The 19,930-nt window shown below is 47.0% G+C and overlaps 6 protein-coding genes across 6 annotated transcripts; 4 read left to right on the top strand and 2 right to left on the bottom strand.

The window, feature by feature from the left end:
- Window positions 1-425: 425 nt before the first annotated feature.
- On the bottom strand, window positions 426-775 carry T310_4620 (uncharacterized protein; the record flags this gene model as incomplete). The annotated part of the gene is made up of 2 exons (XM_013472528.1): window positions 426-441; window positions 510-775. 2 exons carry the CDS (start codon window positions 773-775, stop codon window positions 426-428), a joined length of 282 nt encoding a protein of 93 aa, XP_013327982.1.
- A 2,370-nt stretch (window positions 776-3,145) lies between these two features.
- Window positions 3,146-4,186, top strand: T310_4619 (Uncharacterized protein; the record flags this gene model as incomplete). The annotated part of the gene is made up of 1 exon (XM_013472527.1): window positions 3,146-4,186. The coding sequence occupies one exon, from the start codon at window positions 3,146-3,148 to the stop codon at window positions 4,184-4,186; it is 1,041 nt and encodes a 346-aa protein (XP_013327981.1).
- A 1,409-nt stretch (window positions 4,187-5,595) lies between these two features.
- On the top strand, window positions 5,596-8,719 carry T310_4618 (uncharacterized protein; the record flags this gene model as incomplete). Its single annotated transcript, XM_013472526.1, has 8 exons — window positions 5,596-5,698; window positions 5,775-5,811; window positions 5,864-5,960; window positions 6,012-6,741; window positions 6,797-6,959; window positions 7,193-7,236; window positions 7,737-7,975; window positions 8,051-8,719. The coding sequence occupies 8 exons, from the start codon at window positions 5,596-5,598 to the stop codon at window positions 8,717-8,719; spliced, it is 2,082 nt and encodes a 693-aa protein (XP_013327980.1).
- Window positions 8,720-9,198: 479 nt separating this feature from the next.
- Window positions 9,199-12,607, bottom strand: T310_4617 (Transcription elongation complex subunit (Cdc68); the record flags this gene model as incomplete). Its single annotated transcript, XM_013472525.1, has 7 exons — window positions 9,199-9,687; window positions 9,743-10,341; window positions 10,394-11,825; window positions 11,886-12,041; window positions 12,101-12,222; window positions 12,279-12,363; window positions 12,428-12,607. The coding sequence occupies 7 exons, from the start codon at window positions 12,605-12,607 to the stop codon at window positions 9,199-9,201; spliced, it is 3,063 nt and encodes a 1,020-aa protein (XP_013327979.1).
- Window positions 12,608-13,389: 782 nt separating this feature from the next.
- On the top strand, window positions 13,390-14,782 carry T310_4616 (Mitochondrial carrier protein; the record flags this gene model as incomplete). Its single annotated transcript, XM_013472524.1, has 4 exons — window positions 13,390-13,574; window positions 13,631-13,637; window positions 13,713-13,861; window positions 13,924-14,782. 4 exons carry the CDS (start codon window positions 13,390-13,392, stop codon window positions 14,780-14,782), a joined length of 1,200 nt encoding a protein of 399 aa, XP_013327978.1.
- Window positions 14,783-15,674: 892 nt separating this feature from the next.
- On the top strand, window positions 15,675-19,012 carry T310_4615 (MFS monosaccharide transporter; the record flags this gene model as incomplete). Its single annotated transcript, XM_013472523.1, has 8 exons — window positions 15,675-15,703; window positions 15,881-15,894; window positions 16,013-16,226; window positions 16,510-17,031; window positions 17,102-17,179; window positions 17,265-17,747; window positions 17,851-18,563; window positions 18,624-19,012. 8 exons carry the CDS (start codon window positions 15,675-15,677, stop codon window positions 19,010-19,012), a joined length of 2,442 nt encoding a protein of 813 aa, XP_013327977.1.
- Between the last annotated feature and the right edge of the window lie 918 nt (window positions 19,013-19,930).

Below are 19,930 nucleotides of genomic sequence, written 5' to 3'. Positions count from 1 at the left end.
TTTCTATCTATTTTCTAAAGAAGGCCAGGGAAGCCTAGTTGAATTCCTAAAGGAATCAAAAATAGCTACTAGGAGATGGCACCTAGGGGCTAACTAATAACTAAACAAGGATTATCTAATCATGCTTACTAAGCCACCCCTATTCTATGACTCTCCCCTCTTTCTTTATCAAATCAACCTATACCTACTATTCCTTAACTTTTTATTCATATTATACTACTGCCTATCTCTTATTTCCTATTCTGTCCCTCATAGAAGGTTCCCACCGTTGACTGGTCTATAGCATAACCCACCTGTATATAGATATTAGTTACTAAGCCCTACTGCCTAGGTGGTAGGCAGAGCGTGCATAGTCTCTGACTGAAAAACGCTCTCTAAAATGGAAGAATAATAATAATAATTCAGTATGTGCTTGAAAATACTCTCTAAGCCATTCTAGGCCTAATTCATCATTAGTCCAGCCATTGTTGCTTATGCTAATATGCCTACTGTATGGGACAAGATCATACCATTTGCACTGATGCTTTTTTACTGCAAAAATGACTTGCAGTGGTAGGGCCCAGCCAGTTGCATTGATTGCCTCAATGACTGTGACCCATTCACAATTGCCCAGCTGTATAGTCTTTGCTTGGCTCTCTTGTGTCTCTGAACCACAGATAACTTTTACTGTTAATATCACACCTATTTGGAAGCCTGTCTCATCGATATTGTAGATATCTTGTTCAAGGATGCCATACTTTTCTATAGTATTATAAACTTGCTGGAACCAGGCCATAATGAGCTTTAGGTCTTTGCACTTGGCACATTGATAATTGTACTTTTGATTATATTTGGAGCACAATTCCTCATGACAGCTGACAAACTGATTCACCCACTTCTCACTAACAGAAGCTGATTGATTTAGGCATGTAGAGAGCAGCAGCTGGGCCAGATATCATATAGTTGCTGAATGTGGTGGTAATCCCCATCAGTCCATATCAAGGATCCAGGATTTAAGCGTAGATTCTTCAGTATCGCTGAGCTTGCGGCAATTTGCAGCTATGTCAGCACATGCAGTTATCCCTTTCACATGTCTCTTTAATGTCGTTGGAGGAACGTCATATGCTGAAGCTGCCTTAGCAATCGACCTAAAAAGGCCTTTCTTATAAGCATCAAGAGCTAATTGTAAACACCCCTCCCTAGATACATCAGTAGTATCATGTTTGGGCGGCATTGTGGTCAAAACTGTTGGCATAGAGGCAGTTGAGGTGGTTGAGTTGGGGGGACCGGACCGCTCGGTGTCCGATTACGTTAATACCAGGACATTACCTAACGCATCTTTACTTCCTGGACAATATTTATTGCGCCTTAGGCATCAATAATGCTGCTTAGTCAGCCTCGGCTAACTACATCCGCTTCACCATCATGGTCTGCCTGCCCAGCACCACCCTACTCCTACATACCTCTTCCCTGCAACACTGGGAGTCATGGCCGATGGCAATATGCTACCTGGAGTAGGTTGGGCATAAGGGCGGCTTCTTGTTTTAAGATCAATACAATATAGTTTTAAGAAGAATCAACTACTCCAAGTATGTACTATGTAGTACATAGGCAATTAACCATATCTCATCAGATGGTCTAGGCATCACCTGTAGTTTTAGTGTGTGACTCAGACCCATGCCAAACCCCTTAACTTTGTGTTGGCCAGGAGGGTCCACCTTTTCCTAAGATTGGCTCAGATGCAGTCACACTGCATGGCCTGCAACCCCCAGAGTGGGGCAGGCACCACCCCTCAAAATAGCCAGGTCACCATACCATGTCATGCACCCTGTCCTGTACAATAAGAGATTAGTGCAGCTGTGACCAACTGGATCAGGCATCCTTCTAGGCTGGGTTGACAACTGCCTTGGAACCTCTGATGATATTGAATACATTAAAGTTGTAATGTGCAATTGGCAAACCAGGTGTTAGCACACAGGTGCTGTACCTGGAGAGAGGGTTGCTAAATCCAATTGAATTTGGAGAAGGAGAGCTGATGTTAAATAGACACAGGGTCAATGATGGTGAGGAGAGAGCCCGTGGTGCCTCCCTGATGTTTTTTTATGCATTCAGCACCCTGTAGGATTCTGCAGTTGGGTTAGCTGGACCAGATTTCCTCTCCCCAATGCTCAGCCAAACTCAAACACTTCATGACTAATTGAATTAAGGCTGTGATGCAGCAATCTGCCAGGTTGTGGGTTGCTTCAGCCTGACAGTTGGGGCACTCAAGAAATAGACGCCTAGAATTGGCTCATTCCTCCCCTGCCTTTTCTCCTGGCCTACTGACCACCCTCCATGAAATCCTCCACCATCCACCAAAGCCTTGTGTCATCTGTCTAGATTTTGCTTTACTCATGTGCCAAAAGAAACATTCACACAGGGGACTACTTATTTCTGTCATTTCCATGTGTCTATCCTGAAACCTCTTGGTTATCCTAGGCATCTATCTTATCTTGTCCCCACCTTGGCTGCAACTCATAGGAGCCTTATCCTTCACTAGGAGGAGGAGCAACTCCCCCACCTTCTGAGAACACATTTGCGCCTTACCACATCCCCCGCAATGTTTGCTGGATGCTGGAACAAATCCAGTCACAGCTATTGACATACCTGACTCACAACAATTGTCTTCCACAATCCTGTCTTGGACCTAGCTATTCATCATATTTTTTTTCGACAATCTCTCGAACTGCGCCTTGAGGCCTGATTCTATCGGGTTACCAACCTTATCGCCGAGACCATATTCCCGTATCGCCACCAACGAAGACAAAGACATTGCCCTGACAAATCACCTTCACGCGTGTATTCTGTCAGCGCCCCAAACCAACTTCCATTGTGTTCCACCTTGCCTTTCGCATCAGACCTCGTCATCCATCGCCCTCCACAGTATTTCCTCTTTCTTCGCCATTTATCATCATTCATAACGTCCTTGATCTCTTCAATTGTTCATACAACTTTCCTCCAATTTATCACGCCAACGTCCCCTGGAGGCGATGACGGCATCTTCTTTACCGAACGCTGAATCAAGTGTTGACTTCAAAATGAACCGTCTACCATCGGTATCCAGCTTGATGTCTCCCCCAGAGGCAAAGCCATTCGACAGTTTCAATTCTTCCTACCCCCGTTCACGATGTCGCAAGAGTTGTCCTTCAATCAAGAAGTTAAACTGCCTCCTATTTCTGCTGATAGAAAACGGACGCAGTCGGAGATGGATTTACCATCGCCACCCGTCACTCCTTATTCTGGCAACAAGAAGAGGAAGTCGAATTCATCAGAGCAGATTGACAGAGACGTCGTTGTCGGTTCTTCGAGAGATCCCGTGTTGTTTCCTCGCAACGACTCTGTTGCTGATGTCGCCACCGATGAACCGCTGTTCGGGCCTGAACTTGCTCCAGCAGCAGAGGCCTTGGTCAATCAGCACATCACTTCACACATGGCCAGGTTTGAAAACAAGGTCAACAAACCGACTCGGGATGAGTACCTCTTGGCTCTGTCCTGTGTCCCTATTGTCTCGACCCAATACAATCGAAACCCTGCAGCCTGGGCCAGACAGGAGCGTGAGACACTGGAGCGTCAGTTGGCTATGATGAACCGATATCGCCCCGAAGATACTCAATCAAAGCTAAAGAAGATCGCTCCTGCGCCTGCTAAGCGAACTGTTGCTACACAAGTTCGTGCGCCGAGGACTCCTCGTCCGAAACGGACTCCAAAGTCGACACCAAATCACAAGGCCCTCGACTCCTTTGACACAGTACCGTCTTCTACAAACAAGCCTTCACGGGCTGCCGGCAGTAATAGAGATGACACTGATTACAATTCCATCAAAGACTACTCGCCGCCAATTGAAACCCTTGCAGGTAACACTAAAGCACTGAAGGCCGATTGGAAGGGTCAGATGCTCGATCTCAGCAATGATCCCGACCGACAGCTTCTTGATCCTGCCGAAGTGAACCTCGCCGCCACACTTCGTCTGTCGTGTGCTACCTATCTATGCAGCAAACGTCGTATCTTTGAAGCACGTGTCAAGGCGTTGAATATTGGCAAGGAATTTAGAAAAACGGACGCCCAGCAGGCCTGCAAAATTGATGTCAACAAAGCCAGCAAACTCTGGACTGCATATGATCGCGTTGGTTGGTTCAAACCGGAACATTTTGAGAAATTTCTAAAGTGATATCCTCATCCCATCATCCTCTGCCACCCTGGTTGGGTTCTCGATCATCTGTCTAGATCAGCCCCCGGAATTGGTTTCCGATTTCATATTGCTATTTGTTATTTATCTGGAGCAAAGTGGCTACGTTAATGCTTTGTGCAGCTGGTCTGTCGCATTGACTATGATTATGATCAATTCGCACGATGCATTGGAAGGCAATGGGTCCAGGAGTTCTCGATTGTTTTCTCCCACTTCATACTACCATACGCCGTGTCAGGGTCATCACTCTTTGTTGACCTTCTGCACTTTTATTTGATATTCTTTCTGCCCCGGACTTTCTTGGCTGGGCTGTTTTGTTAGTCCGGTATTGCTGATCATCATCTGTGTTACTGGGCTTCACTTCCCCACGTTTTCCTCCTTCGCACATCCTGCGCCTCCTTTTGTGAGTTTTGCACTCATGCTAACCCCATTCCCATTGTTTATTGAATCATGGCATTCATTAAGTGGAGTTTTTATCTGGATGATGAGTCTTTTGTTTCACTCTTTTCTTCATCACACACATACATACACATGCACACAAGTTCTTTGTTACCAGGCATATATGACTCTGCACGGCTCCCAACAATGCATCCCTTGATACCCCTATCCCTCTCCTTAGTTGAGATTTAATTCTAGTGTTTCTAGCAATGGATGTTTATGATAATACAAAGCTTCCCCCCTGACTGATAATGCTACAGATGGCTGTTTCACAGCTAAGAAACACATTTTACCACTGTAATGAAAATGTCACAGAGCAAAGAAAATACCATAGTTGGAAACATGCTTATATGAAGCATGTTTAACCATCTAACAGAGGGGTTGACTGAACACATGCAACACTGCGTCACTACTGCTAAACATAGTATCAGCATGGGACACGATCAAGTGGGCCGTGACCGCTGGTCGGCGGCGTGGCTGCTTTGCAGACGTGGCAACCGTTGTGGAGTCAAGGCGGCCGGAGGCCCGGAAACCTTTCCCAGTGGACCCAAGTCAGGGAGAGTTATTCACAACTGTTAAGTGCCTATGAAGCACATTTGAATTAGAAATACATGTAGAAGACATGTTTGGAGAAAGAAGACTTTGATGATGTCTTTCTTCATACAGTGAATCAATAATAGGTATTCGGTTAGAGGAATCCTGCTTACCATAATCATAAGTGGCGGTTGCATGTATGCACTCCGTACAGTACAGTACATACCTCTCTAGAGAGAACCATGGCAGCGGCTGGTGGGAAGCGAAATAAGCCAACCGCGCAAACCCGCTCTCCGCCGGCGATCTGAACTCCATTCCCGTTTCCCAGGTCATTATCCATTTTAGAACATCACGACGTCTGGAATTTGCAAGGATCTTTACAGGAAGGCAATCTATACCGCGAAAATACCTTTATCACGATGTCCCAGCCGGACATGACTCGGGCCGAGTCTCTGGATGAACAGGATCCTCATCGGAGGGAAAACGACGGCGAGAAGAAACCAAAGAACAGGAGACCTGCCAGTCCGTATACCCGGCTCTTTTGCGTAAAAAAAAAAAAATCCACGACGCTGTTTGCTGACTCAACATATTTAATAAGACACTGCTTTTCGGCAGCAGCGTCTCAAGGCATGGCAGTAAGTACAAGCTCCCTCAAGGCTTCTAGACGGTGCTGATTTAAAATCAAAGACCCATTCTCACTCCGAAATCGGTCCTGCCTCTTTTCTTTGTCGTTGGCATCATATTTGCTCCGATCGGTGGTGTTTTGATATGGGCCAGTGCACAAGTATGTCTTCTGTCTGATATTCCAGTGCAGTAGGCTAAGATAGAGTAATAGGTGCAAGAAATTATGATCGATTATTCGGACTGTGCTGCGAAGGCACCTGTCTATCCTGATTCACCTTCTCCGATAGCAGACAGAGTAACTGCCTCCTTTAAATCCTCGAAGCCGACTGCTGTCCCGACCTGGCAACAAAAGAAAGAGAACAAGCCTCCAGTTCAGTATCCAACAACTGTGTGCTCTCTGTTCTTTGAGATTCCGGAACCTCTTGGACCCCCCGTATTTCTTTATTATCGCCTGACCAATTTTTATCAGAATCACAGGAGATATGTTCAGTCCCTCGACATTGACCAACTAAAGGGTATCGCTGTGGATAATAATACCATAGCGGGAAGTACATGCGATCCTTTAAGGATTGACCCTAAGACAGGCAAAGCGTACTATCCTTGCGGATTGATCGCCAACTCTCGGTTTAACGATTCGATTTCCAGTCCTTATCTGCTCAACAGCGATGTGTATAAGATGACTGATAAAGGGATCGCTTGGCCCAGCGACAAGAAGCTAATCCAGACCACGCAATACAAACCATGGCAGGTTGTGCCTCCACCAAACTGGCATGATAAGTATCCAAATGGTTATACCGATGATAATCTACCAGATCTTCATGAGGATGAGGCATTCATGGTTTGGATGAGGACTGCTGGACTTCCAACGTTCAGCAAGCTATCCCTGAGGAACGACACCACGGCAATGCCCGCTGGCACTTACCGAATAGACATTGATGACTGTAAGTATCGCAACAAGCTGTCGATTCCGCATCTAATGCGTTGATTCATACATAGATTTCAATGTTACGCTCTATGGCGGCACCAAGTCTATCCTGATCTCAACACGGACAGTCATGGGAGGCAAAAACCCTTTCATGGGAATTGCTTATGTCGTCGTGGGCGGTATTTGCGTCGTACTTGGTGTTCTATTTACCGTTGCGCATTTGGTAAAGCCGAGGTAAGTTAGCAGCTGATGACAATGTTACCCCCTCAAGATTATAGACACGGAGGCTTACTTTCTTCAAGAAAACTGGGTGACCATACTTATCTGACTTGGAATAATGATCAACCAAGTGCTGGCGTTGCAACAGGGCGCGACAACAGATTCGGGGCTGGTGCATCGTAAACTCTTTTCCATTTTCTGGCTCCTCTTTTTTTTTTGCAGCTTCTGGCTGCTGAAGTTCCTTTTAGCTTCGCTTGCTTCTCGATTGCGATTCTGATTTCACTCTTCCCATGTATGTTTTCTATTTGCTGTCTGCCTCCCTTAACACTGGCGTTGATGGATGACATATTTGGCGTTCTTGAGTTGGTGGTACCTTTATACTCCTACTGAAATTAAAATGTCGGACTTAACTGATTTTCCCATCTCATACTACAGATATGTCTGTTTTGTGTGTTTAACACTCTTGATCTACAATTATACACTTGAGGAATTCTGAGTGCCATATGTGACTTGATACAAGTGTCTTGCATCAATGGAATTTGTGCACCCTGTCTACAGCATTCCAATTGCATCACAACATATTTACGCACTCGGAGTGTCATTGCAGGAGCAGCAGCATTCCACATGCCGTCAGTAACCATCCATCCCATTCAATTGTCTTAAATGCCAGCATGGCTCGCTTTTCATGGTGTTTGTAGTGATGTGTCCATATTACGGAATAAAAAGTTCAGGACAAGAGCACTATGCATTGGTTCCTTGTTTTGTCACTCCATATACTTCCTGCCTCTACAGCTTTTCTAGCCCAGCAAAGTAATCTTGGACCTTCCCCTCGAGGTTTCTGCGGGACAGGTCCCCCAAGCGATTTACTAAGGGCTGAACACAAGCGCCTTTCCTCTGTTGACACTCAGCGTGTCAAAGGTGATGATGGAAGCAATGATGCCTTGTCTCCGATCCAGATTGATACATGGTTTCATATCGTGAGCACCAATGACCAAATGGATCTCGTGACGGATGATATGATTATGTCCCAGGTGAGCATTGACCGTTCAACTCAATTATTATGCTTGGAAGAATCCGCGACAAAAACTAATAAAACATGAGGACAGTTCTCTTACCTTCAGCGAGCGTACGCCAACACCAGCATCTCGTATAAGCTCGTCGGGGTCGATCGCAGGATCAATGATACCTGGGCTCGCAACGGCGACGATCTTGGGATGAAAAGAACATTGCGCAAAGGGACATACAGAACGCTGAACATCTATTTCCAGACCGATCTACAAGTGTCTCCTGGGAGTAGTATCAGTGCCCGTAGTGACAACAACAGTAATGGAACATTTCCCATGTTGCCTCAATTTGCTTCAAACCTCCTAGGTTTTTGCACACTTCCTAATCCGAAGATCAACGCGAGCAGCCCACCGGCTGATTATATCGAGGATGGCTGCAATATACTGGCGGCAACCATGCCTGGAGGATCCATAGCGCACTATAATCTCGGGGGTACAACCGTCCACGAAGTCGGTCATTGGAACGGCCTCTTGCACACATTCCAGGGTGAGACGTGTGATAGTGACGGAGACTATATTCCTGACACACCTTTTCAGTCCGTTCCTACGGATGGATGTCCTGCCACGAAGGACTCCTGTCCTAACTCTCCTGGTCTGGATGCCATACATAACTTTATGGATTATTCGTCTGATGACTGTTATCAAGGATTTACCAACGACCAGGCCAACAGAATGAGGAACATGTGGTCCTTAATGAGAGATGGGAAATGAAAAAAAAAAATAAAATGGAGAGTTTCGAAATCATCGGACTCTGCAACGTATATTCCAGTTAAGCTGGCATCAGCGCCTATGCCACGTAACTTTATATTACCAATTATATTACCAATTTGCAGTAACGCTGGCGGTTGTGGAATGATAGTGCTGGGTGCTTTATTGGCTAACACTGGAATTTTTTTTGATATTTTGCAAAGATAAAAGTCAGAACACGCATAATAATGAAAGTAATACAGAGAACCGAAACAGAAAATAAAACAAGCTCTGCTGGGACCGCAAGGGTAGTTCGACATAAAGACTATTATGCTATGGGATTGCCAGATCTCAGCGTAGGTTGCCGAAATGACCAGGCGGAAAATGGTACCCTTTCCGAATATGAAAATGAGAAATAAATGACCACAGTCGCGTCTCGCTTCGAAACCTTTCCCCAGGAAAAAAAAAGAGTAGAAATAAGGTTATGGCGAAGCTCATTCGGATCAGCGCTTGCGTTTCTTCCCCCGTTCTCCATCCGGACCACTTTCCCTGTCCTTTTTCTTAGCTTGCCTCTCTAGTTCATCCCAGTCCTCACCACTCTCCTCCTCAACACTAAGATCCTCGCTGGCTTCGGCACTAGCATCGTCATCAAAATCGCTGTCATCCTCCGAACTTTCATCTGAGGCAGCCAGTTCGGACTCTGACAATTCGAATGCACTCTCTTCCTCTTCGTCGGAACCATCTTCAGAATCAGACTCGGCTTGCAGGAACGACCATCCACCATCAGCAAAGAAGCCGTAAGGATCACTGGCAACAGTTTTCATGATGGTGGTCCAGTTAAGGTTCAGGGGTCCTTCCGTGAACGGAATATCTACGGAATCGAGCCAATCTTTGACTGGCTCTAGTGATTCAACAGGAATAGTATTGATATGCACTGGAGGTCTGTTGAAATCCTTGAACACAAAGACCAGATCAAAGTTTTTGAGTCCGAACTGTAATCGTAGTCAGCGAAATATGAAAACAAAAATACCACCCTGAAGCCCGTACCTGCACTCGTTCTAAGTGAGCAATCTCGATTTCATTGAGTGTTATAACCAAGAAAGGCGGTTCGGTCAGCTGAACGATAGCATCCGTAGTAGGTTGAATGAGAACGTTAGACCGATTGGGCACTCCGTGGAATCCTAACTCTCGGAATGGTATATCGACATCAACACCTTCGTCTTTTCCTGCATCGGAGATTTTTTCAGCGAACGCCTTGAACTCTCTATCCAAGGCTGCTCTCCGCCTGCGCTCCTCTTGCTCTGCTTCGAATTCCTCTTCGTCACCATAGCGATGCTTGCGCCTGCGATTGCCAGTTTCATCAAACTGCATTTCAGTGGCCTCTCGGTAGAACTGTACGTCTTTAGTTTTCCTTTTCCCGACCATAATGGGTGTCTTTAGATGCACATGTATGATCACAATAAGTTCATGCGCACATGGCTGAAAAAAGAGATGTTTAACATTGCTGAAAAGAACATCTACGTGTTCATTGCGCAGAGGTGACACGTATCGAAGGCCATTTTGATGAATTTCGACTTCTCCTGGGACTCGCTTCCCATCCAGAGGCGGTCGGAGATAAACATCGGGGAGCTTCACAGGTCGGCGGTCTAGACACCATCAGCAAGAGTACATAATTTCAGACGCGGAACCTGAACCTACTTCGAATCTCAATTAGTTTATCTTGTTCCACAACATCTTCCATTTCTTTTCTCTCTTGTTCTCTTCGCAAAGCAGTTTTTCGCAACTCCGTGATGTCTTGGGCAATCTGAGCGAATCTGTCTTTGTCCTTAGACCTCAGGGTCAAGTTTCGGACGAAATTGGCAGATGGGTCTTCGAAAGGCTGGTCGTCTTTCCTGCCAACACCCTGCCCGGGAGAAAGGAAGTTGATGCGTAAGTATGCATATTCTCCCTCGTCACTTTTGCTAGCATTCTTGATGGTGTTGATGTGGAAAGGAACAGGCCGGCCCATGATTGGCACAATTACTGTGGAAGCCTTGTGGTCAACGTAAACGGTGAGGTCCCTGACTCGTGGGGGTAGTTGATTGTCACGTTTATAAGATTCAAAGCGCTTGAACGTCTTCTGGGCAACGCCATTTCCATCTCCTGTAGTTCCGGCGAAACGTTCTAGACCTTCCTTCAGCTTTTTGGCAGCTAGCTCCTTTTGGTGTTCACGGCGACGAGCCTCGGCCCCCTCGTTTATCTGAGTCGGTCTTTCAGCACGAAGCTTCGTCTTCGTAATGTTCTTGCTCGCAATAGCACTTGATCGGACATCTGCTTTCTCCTTCGAGGGCTGTTGAGGTTCTTCTTCATCACCGAAGTAGAAAGAGACCGAGTCCATATCAACACCAGCGTCCTTGGTGAAGACGTGAGCCCCCGTTTCGCCCACGCGAACTGTGTCCGTAATTATCATCGAATATATGGCGTTTTTCTTGTCCTTTGGTTCTGGATCCTGGATATCCGTAAAGCCAATTGAAATAAAAAGTGTCATCCCGTTCTTCAATGTTCTGGTATTCTTTCCATTCAGTACCATATTCGAGTCTCGCAACTCGATTCCGATTCCAGCACCGATGTTTTTGAGAAAATGTTTCTCAAGATCAGGCTTCTTGGCACGGATTATGCCGAGTGCTTTGTTGTACAGGTCCTTGGCGACTGTGCCGTCGCGAACATCCTTTAAGATAGCGTCATAGATGTTCAATAAGAACGCGTAGTTTGTCTCCTGAGACTTGCTGGGGTCCACGAGGTAAGTCCGGGCAATTATCGCACTGTACGTTTTATATCTAATTCCGAATCCAGCGATAATAATGCCAGCATGGAGGTCGTTGGAGTCAGAAGTAGCGGTCAGTCGTAGGTCGTAATTTCCCCCGCTCTGCACGACCGGGCCATAAGCCCAATCAATCTGCTGGGGATCAAACTCGGGAGGCAATTTCGCTAGTTTATTGAAGAACTTGGCGTCGTCTATTTTTGCATCGATCTTTGCCGCGAGCGCCTTGTGTGTCATGCTTTTGCCTTCGTCCAGTAATTGCGACATCTCGTCCACAAAATATTCTGACATGAGACCACTGCAGGCTCGAGCTGCGTTACGCATCGATACCTAAAACCAGCATCGATTAGCTTGTGTTGCAAATAAGGATAGGGAAACAAAACGACATACCAGCTCCTCAGGGCCCTTGACAGAGAAAGCAGCTGCAGAGAGCGCAGGAGCAATATCAACTTCCTCGATGTCCTTTGAAATGTCCCCAAAAGCGCGTTTCCAGTCTTCTGCAAATGGGCCAAAGGCCGCATCTTTGGGCAAGGTACCAACCTTCTTCTGCGAGACAGAGTCAGAACAACGCAAACATCATACAGGTAATGGTAGTAGATACTCACCCCAGCATTTTTGATAACATCGAGGCACTTTTCAAAAGCCTTCGCTTTAGATTCTGGGTCCTTTGTTGTGACCAAAATCTCTACCGGGATTTTGCCACCCTTTAACGGTTCCAGATGTTTTGCTGTGATTTTTATAAGCTTAAGTCCTTCAACAGTAGACGGAGTCAAAACCGCTCACCCTTCTTTGCAGTTGTCACCACATACATCGCCTCTGTAGTGAAGACAAATAAAGTGGCGGGAAACTCATAGCCGAGCAGCCAGAACTTGAAACAAAAATAACAAGTCAGTAATTCAGCAGATTCACAAGGGAAACAGTAGATGCCTCACATGCATGGCATTGGCTTTCTGGAAAGAATTCGCTTCATCTGTCTTTCCCATTAAAATAACGATTGATCCCACTCCTCCAAACACGCCATTTCCAGATCTTTTGTCAGCCTTCCATGCTGTGTAGAAATTTGATAGACGGTTAAAGAATGTGGCCTTGTCAATGACGATGTCCTCCGCCATCTTTGGATAGGTCGGAGGCGATGGCGTTATGAAGTATCAAACTCAGCGACGCGTTTCCGGTGCTGGATCAGTAATAGTTGAGGACACCAAAAAGCCGAAACCATACGTCAGCTAGAGGTGGGTTGCAAATGTTTGGTGGCTGCGATCGGACTTTTGAGAATGATGGCGATGATGACTGCTTGCACAAAAGGAGATCAACTTGTAATATTATTCTGTAGCAGCGGAGCAGTCGTCAACATATGCGTGTAGCGCGTCCTATTCATGCCAAGTTAGGCTAGACAAGAGTCTGTTCGTAAGTCGCGATGGCAATAACTGAAGTCCGGTTCTGGAATGTTTGTCTGGTTTGATTCGGGGCCTACTTGTCTAACTCTTTTCAGGCTTAGCTCAAACTTCAAGGCAGATACGTGATACGTGATAGGTACCTAGGACCTGTAGGCTGTAAACCACGTAAACTACCTGGTACTAATAATACTCCGTAATCTGTAGATACCTACCTATCTATCTAAATCCGCCTATATAGTAACTTCTTCTCCCCAGTCATTCTCTATCTCATCTTATGCTGCACGTTTGCAAAGAAAAATTCTCAGGGCTCCCAGTGTCCTAAGTGCTCTTTTTTATTTTTGCAGATACCCCTTCTGCAATTCTATTCTTATTGTGTTTAGGACTTCGAGTTGTTCGGAGTTACGGTCGCAGTTATGCATTTTATTTCCTTGTTGCTTTTGTCCGTCCTTTAGTAGCTTGGTCTGACCATCGTTTTATCGGAACTACTTGATGCTCCGAAAATGATCGCTCCGGTTAACCTCACGAATGCGGACCAGCTTTCAGATGCAGATTCTGATAATCGCAATAAACCTCGCAACAATGCAGCTACTGGAGCATCAGCCGCAGGGGTGCGTGCTCTCAGCGCACAAATGGTAGCATTCTACTTCAGGGCTCCTGTAAAGGCTTTCTTCCGTACCAGAGTTGAGTATGTTACCCTCTAAACGATTCCTCTTACATGGTGATTGACAAAAACAAATTCAGCTATATGGTACAGAGTTTCTTGGCCTCTTTCTTTTTATGGACGCCTTCTCATTCTGACCGATGGATATGGACGCACTCATAGGCATTTGCCCGAGCGATAAGTCCTCGGGTGGCTGAAGGGAAGTGGTCTCTTCATACTACTACACCTGGCTTGCTCGCCCATGCTGTCCGAACACATGGCTGGAGATTTATTCCTGATCAGGTCTTGCCCCCTTTACTGGCTAACACAGCGTTAGTTTCCTCCCTACCGGATCTCAAGGGTAATTTCTACTGACGTGGTTTTTTCTCGCCAGGGTTGGCGCTGTTCTTTACACATCCTATCTCCAGGTTCTGAGTGCTCTCCATGAGCCCACATCCCAGGCAAACAAAAGGATATACCCGCCAGCGCCTCCATCGGATACATTTATTGCTGGATTTTCCGCCGGAGCCATACAGTCTGTGGTAGCTGCGCCATTGGATGCTCTTCAGGTCCGACTGCGAACCAACGATATGTTGGAGGGGCATTATAGTAGTATGTGGGATTACGGAAGACACAAACTTCGAGAGATCGGTATCCGTGGAGTCTTTGCAGGATGGACATTGTCTTTCTTGCGGGATTCTTTTGGATATGCTGTCTTCTTTTCTTGCTTCGAATATATCAAATCGCAGGCATACTACTCATATATTACCCGCTACTATGGATCTCTTCATCCTGATCGGGCGCAGCGGGTGGCCTCTTCCAGCACAAACGACTGTACAGTACCAGTTATTAGGCCGCACTATGCACTAGAACCGTGCTTCTTGATGGCCGCAGGAATCACGGCATCCGTCATGCAGCAAGTTGTCCAGCATCCGCTGAGCATGATCCAAAATTTACACTTCCGACGGCTGGAATATTTAGATCATCAGGCCAGTTTGAAACACTCCAGACAGCAGATGATGCGACACTATTATCGCGCCTACCAAGAGACATTTAAGCGATGCCGCAAGAAGGCTACTCGGGCTGGAGGATGGTGGCGATGGCTCTTCCAAGGGTTTGTGGGCAACACTGTTCGTCAGGTGCCTAGCACCAGTGCTGGCCTTGTGATATTCGAGTTAGTGCGGCGCAAATATGCCAATCCAGCTGACGCAGTGCGCATTAAAAAGGATGGATACGACATCCTCCTAACCTAATCGCCAATTTAGATTAGACGCGGGTGGCGCCAACGTTCCCGTCGGTTGCTTGTATATATATTACAGATGCTGTAGCGGTACCTAGGTAGTAGATACACGGGAATTAAAGCTAATTTCTGTGACCATGCAGAATGATGTCAGGGGCGTCATTACATGACATAATCTGGGGTCCATCTTCAATATACAAAATAAGGAGGCAACGTAGGCGAAGTAAACAACTTTACAGGGCTCTAGTGACAGACTGATGCCTATGTCCTCCATGCAGCTACGACTTTCTTCCAACTTAACTGATTCCAGGCGTTCAGACTTCATCTGTCTGTCAACTTGTATGTACGGAGTATACGGACTACTCCGTACCGCATTTAGGGAAAGGATCCCGGGGAGATCCCCGCAGCTGATACTCCGTCGGAGTACTAAAGAAGTCCAAGTGGAGTTACTTACCACTTTAGTGGCTGAAGCAGCGCATTCTTAGGTACGGAGTACTCCATACTGTAGATGCACACCGTGCAAGGTACAGAGTACTCTGTACGGAGTACTCCGTACATTCTACTCCGTAATAACTACACGAGCTGAGCGAGTCGTTTACGGCTTGTGATTAATAACGAGACAGAGTTACTCTTTCCTCCTCCACACTTTCCACACATTTACCTTCGTTGTGAGAACGTGACCTGCAAATTACTTTGTACTGTACTTATCTCACATTGTATTAGGTGTCCAATTTCCTTTGTCACACTCCCAACACCCCAGATCTAAATTCTAAAGCCTCAACATATCGAAATGTCTCCATAGCGTGTCATACCAGCTTTTGCAGGATTCCTCTGTACAGTACAGAATAAAAGCCATCTTGGTCAGATGACCTGGCAAGTTCCAAGGCTGAGCTCCAGTCAAAGTAATGACGTCGAAGGCTCTCCAGTTTCTGATGTACATCTGTAGGAGCTTCATGAAAATTTAAGAACGACAATCTATCCATCAGGTTAATTTTCAGGCACCACTCATCATGTAGAAGGTCATGTTATTACTCACAATCACACTAGACAACATCTGCATTAAAGTGCACTTCCAACGTAGTATTTGAGTCATGAACTACCCACTAGGTAGGTACCTATCTTGGGGTATGTTGAAGGAGCTAGGGGCGATGGCTTTCCGATTGCGGCGACTTTCGGGCGGCTGCTAGCACTGGAGATCTGGCAAGTATACGGAGTACTTACTTACCTCCTGAGCCGTCTACAGTTCGAGTCGTCCTCTGCATTGCCTGCCCCATCTTGAAGTGCATTGCCCGCGTGGCCACTTTCTTTTTTATTCCGCCAAACAAGCCGATATCCAGCCCGTCCGCCAGTCCAATTCCATTCATCGTATGCAGTCATTCTTCCGAACGCCTCGCCGATTGTGCGCATGACCATCGACTGCTGAGGCCTTCCCAAACTCTGTCAGTCCGAGTTGTCTCGTGAGCGGATTGGAGCCCACCGCTCCCGCACTCCTGCTGCTACTGGCTGTCTCCGCATTACGGGTCTCAAGAGGCAGTAACCGACTTGCTCCTTGCTTTCGACTTCACCGCGGGTGCCCGACTAGGAGGAAACAACCGCCCAGAGCGATAGCTGGAATAGCCTTCTCCGTGCCTGCCTAGGTGTGCCACGCATTGTCCGCTGCAACTTTGCATATCCGTGGCACCGCTCCCGTGCTTGTTAACTACTAGTTGTCATTTTATTCTTCCTGTTCCACCCAAACAGGGCTGATTCAGTCAGCCCGTTTATCGCCGCCATCATTCCTTCCCCAAAGACGTCTCGGCACGCCACCCCTAGCATTCCCCTCCAGTCCCTTCATTCTCACTCCCGGTCCTCTGGGGAACAGTCCACATTGTTGCCCGAATCTGAAAGCAAGAGGACGGCCAGCCGGCGGTCCTCTCTTTCATCACATTCCGTCGACTCCGACTCTTCAACCTGGACCGACACAGGTGACTTGGCCGAGCAGCTTGTCAACGAAGAGGACCCTCTGCAGATCAGACTCCGTAAGTCGGTCGACAGGGAGTTCTCCAGAGGATCTGGGCTTCGGCCTGGAGGGAAGAGAGTGAAGCGGGTGCACTATTCGGAGGAAGCCTCCGAGCACCAAGGTGAAATCGACAAAGAAGCCATAGAAGTCCCTAAACCCGCTCCCAGACGTATTTCCCAAACGGAGCGGATTTTGGCAGCCATCATGTCTCCGAACAATAGGGAATCTGCCCAGATGCATGGCTTGGTAGGCAAGCCGTTACTGTGCGTCGCCCGCGATCGGGTCAAGAGGGCTCATCATTTTCTTGCTGTAGCTGCTAACGGTCATCAATAGATACTTTACGAGTGTTTTTGTATCATTAGGCGTTTTTCTGTTTGGCTATGACCAGGGGGTCATGTCAGGCATCATAACGTATGTCCTGCCACTTTCCCACAAAAAGGGCTCTAGGATGGCATATCGTCTCCCAGATCGCGGATACGGACTGACTGCCCCATAGAGGCTGGTACTTTAGAGACTACTTCAACCAGCCTTCTCGAGCTGAAATCGGCACCGTGGTTGCTATTCTCGAAATTGGAGCGCTCGTGGCATCATTGTTAGTCGGAAGAATTGGTGATTTAATCGGACGTCGAAGGACCATCCTCTACGGTTCAATGATATTCTTTGTAGGCGGTGCTTTCCAGACCTTTGCAACTGGCCTTTCCATGATGATGGTTGGTCGAATCGTTGCTGGGTTAGGAGTTGGAGCGCTCTCTACAATTGTCCCCGTCTACCAATCCGAAATATCTCCACCTCATAATAGAGGGAAACTTGCCTGCATTGAGTTCACTGGAAACATTTGTGGATATGCGGCTAGCGTCTGGGTTGACTACTTTTGCAGCTTCATCGACAGCAACTTCGCGTGGCGGATACCGTTACTCTGTCAATGCATCATGGGTGCTCTCCTTGGGTTTGGAAGTCTCATAATCCCTGAATCTCCAAGGTGAGTATAACATACTTCTTCATTATCTCTCGTCTTTGTACCCTGGCGCTCTCCCTTCCGAACCGCGGGGTTTTCCTTAAATATTGACTATTCGCAACACCAGGTGGCTGTTGGACAATGACCACGACGAGGAAGGCATGGTCGTGATTGCGAACCTCTACGGAAAGGGTGACCTCCATAACGATAAGGCACGACAGGAATACAGAGAGATCAAAATGAATGTCCTTCTACAACGGCAGGAAGGTGAGAGATCGTACTCGGAAATGTTTCGTCGCTACTATAAGCGCGTGTGCATCGCAATGTCCGCTCAGGCTTTGGCGCAATTGAACGGAATCAACGTAATCTCATACTACGCACCTCTCGTTTTCGAATCAGCGGGATGGGCCGGTCGCGATGCTATCCTCATGACCGGTGTTAATGCACTTTCTTATCTTGCATCGACCGTACCCCCTTGGTACCTTGTGGATCGTTGGGGGAGGCGCCCAATTCTGCTATCTGGCGCTGTTGCTATGATTATTTCTCTCTCTCTCATCTCTTATTTCATCTACATAGATGTGCCGGCTACCCCGACTCTCACGGTTATTTTTGTCATGATTTATAATGCTGCGTTTGGCGCCTCTTGGGGACCCGTTCCCTGGCTTTATCCTCCTGAGATCCTACCTTTGAGTATCCGTGCAAAGGGTGCGAGTCTGAGCACGGCAGCAAATTGGGCCTTCAACTTTCTGGTTGGAGAGGTTACTCCCGTTCTTCAGGCCCTGATCAAGTGGCGATTATATCTCGTCCATGCTTTTTTCTGTGCATGTAGTTTCGTGCTTGGTGAGTAGATCTGTCCATCATGTTTTCTGGCACCGCCTTCCTAACACAGGATCTCTTCAGTTTATTTCTTGTATCCAGAAACTAGTGGGGTTCGTCTGGAAGATATGAACCTGCTCTTTGGAGATGCCACAAGTGCCATGCCGACTCCCGCTACGCAGGCAGAACGTGGCTCCCTCATCGGTGTCGGATCGCCAGTCCCGTCTCTCGATCTCCGACGTCAGCAGGGTCAATTCGGGGCTGAAAGCGCCATACCAGGATTGGACATTGACCCTCCCAACATCAGTAGTGATAGCAGTGGCAAGTTCGGTAGCCGTGTCACGCGGGACGGTGGAGACAGCCGAAGTGAAGGTCTTGGTGGTTGGATATCGAATATGATCAGCCGGAATAAGGGCCCGTTGAAGAAAGGAAGCAGCACTCAATATCGACGCCTCGATCAGGATGAGGAATAAAGCCAAGAATCGTTATTTGCGTTTTGGGATTGAAAGAGGTGGTTATGATCATTCTGTAGATCATCAAAATTAAGTGATTTCCTGTAAACTTCTGGCGAAAGAGGGGGGGTAATTGGAATTTGGAGGATTCTGTTATTGCACCACGTTGCTTGAGACTGATTTCCTTTGACGTGTGTCATTGACCCTCTTCTGAAAATCGACGATTTACATTTTCTATCTCCATTTTGCTCCAGCCTAGTGTGCTCGCTGCCCTGACAGCGGTCACCGCTTCTACTCTTGTCAGGTTTTCGGCTGAACTTGGTTTCTCGTGGATGGGTTGTCTTTGTTTCACAGGTCACCACAGGTGAAATTTTGGTGTCACGGACTCTGGGACCTATGCAGTGCATGTCCTGTGTGTTAGTCCTATACGCATTTGATGTCGGTTGTCAAGCAGGGTTCGGATGTATGTATATACTAGCCGAGTTGGCAGAGCAGTACTTAGTGATTGGAGATATCGACTAGATTTCCAGAAATCTATAGGGCTGTTGCTGATGAAATTTGAGGTCTGATTCCCAATGAGTTCTTACAATATAAAAGCAAGTAATATAAAAATCGGAGTTTTTATATCACTTGCAAACTAGTACGCTTGATTTGTTTTTTTTATTCTGTACGTAGTATTCCGGGGTCAGTGCTGCTTTGCTGAGGTTATTTCGAGGTTGTGTTCTGCCACGCAATCATACTTCGTAAATGCCTGGCCAACCCCACTATAACGCGCCCGCGGCGGCGCTGTCGAACACGAATAGGAAGGACTGGCCCGTCCGGAGCTTCCAAACCCCTTTGAGACGTTGCTATTATTATTATTCTGTCCTTTCCGCAGCAACTCAGTAACGGCCAGCCTTTCCTGTCAGCAATTGCCTCAACTGTATTGCTGCAACCGGT

This window comes from Rasamsonia emersonii, assembly GCF_000968595.1.
Source record: "Rasamsonia emersonii CBS 393.64 chromosome Unknown ctg1118621760148, whole genome shotgun sequence".
NCBI classification, from domain to species: Eukaryota; Fungi; Ascomycota; class Eurotiomycetes; order Eurotiales; family Trichocomaceae; genus Rasamsonia; species Rasamsonia emersonii.
This window is presented reverse-complemented; position numbering and strand designations above follow the sequence as displayed.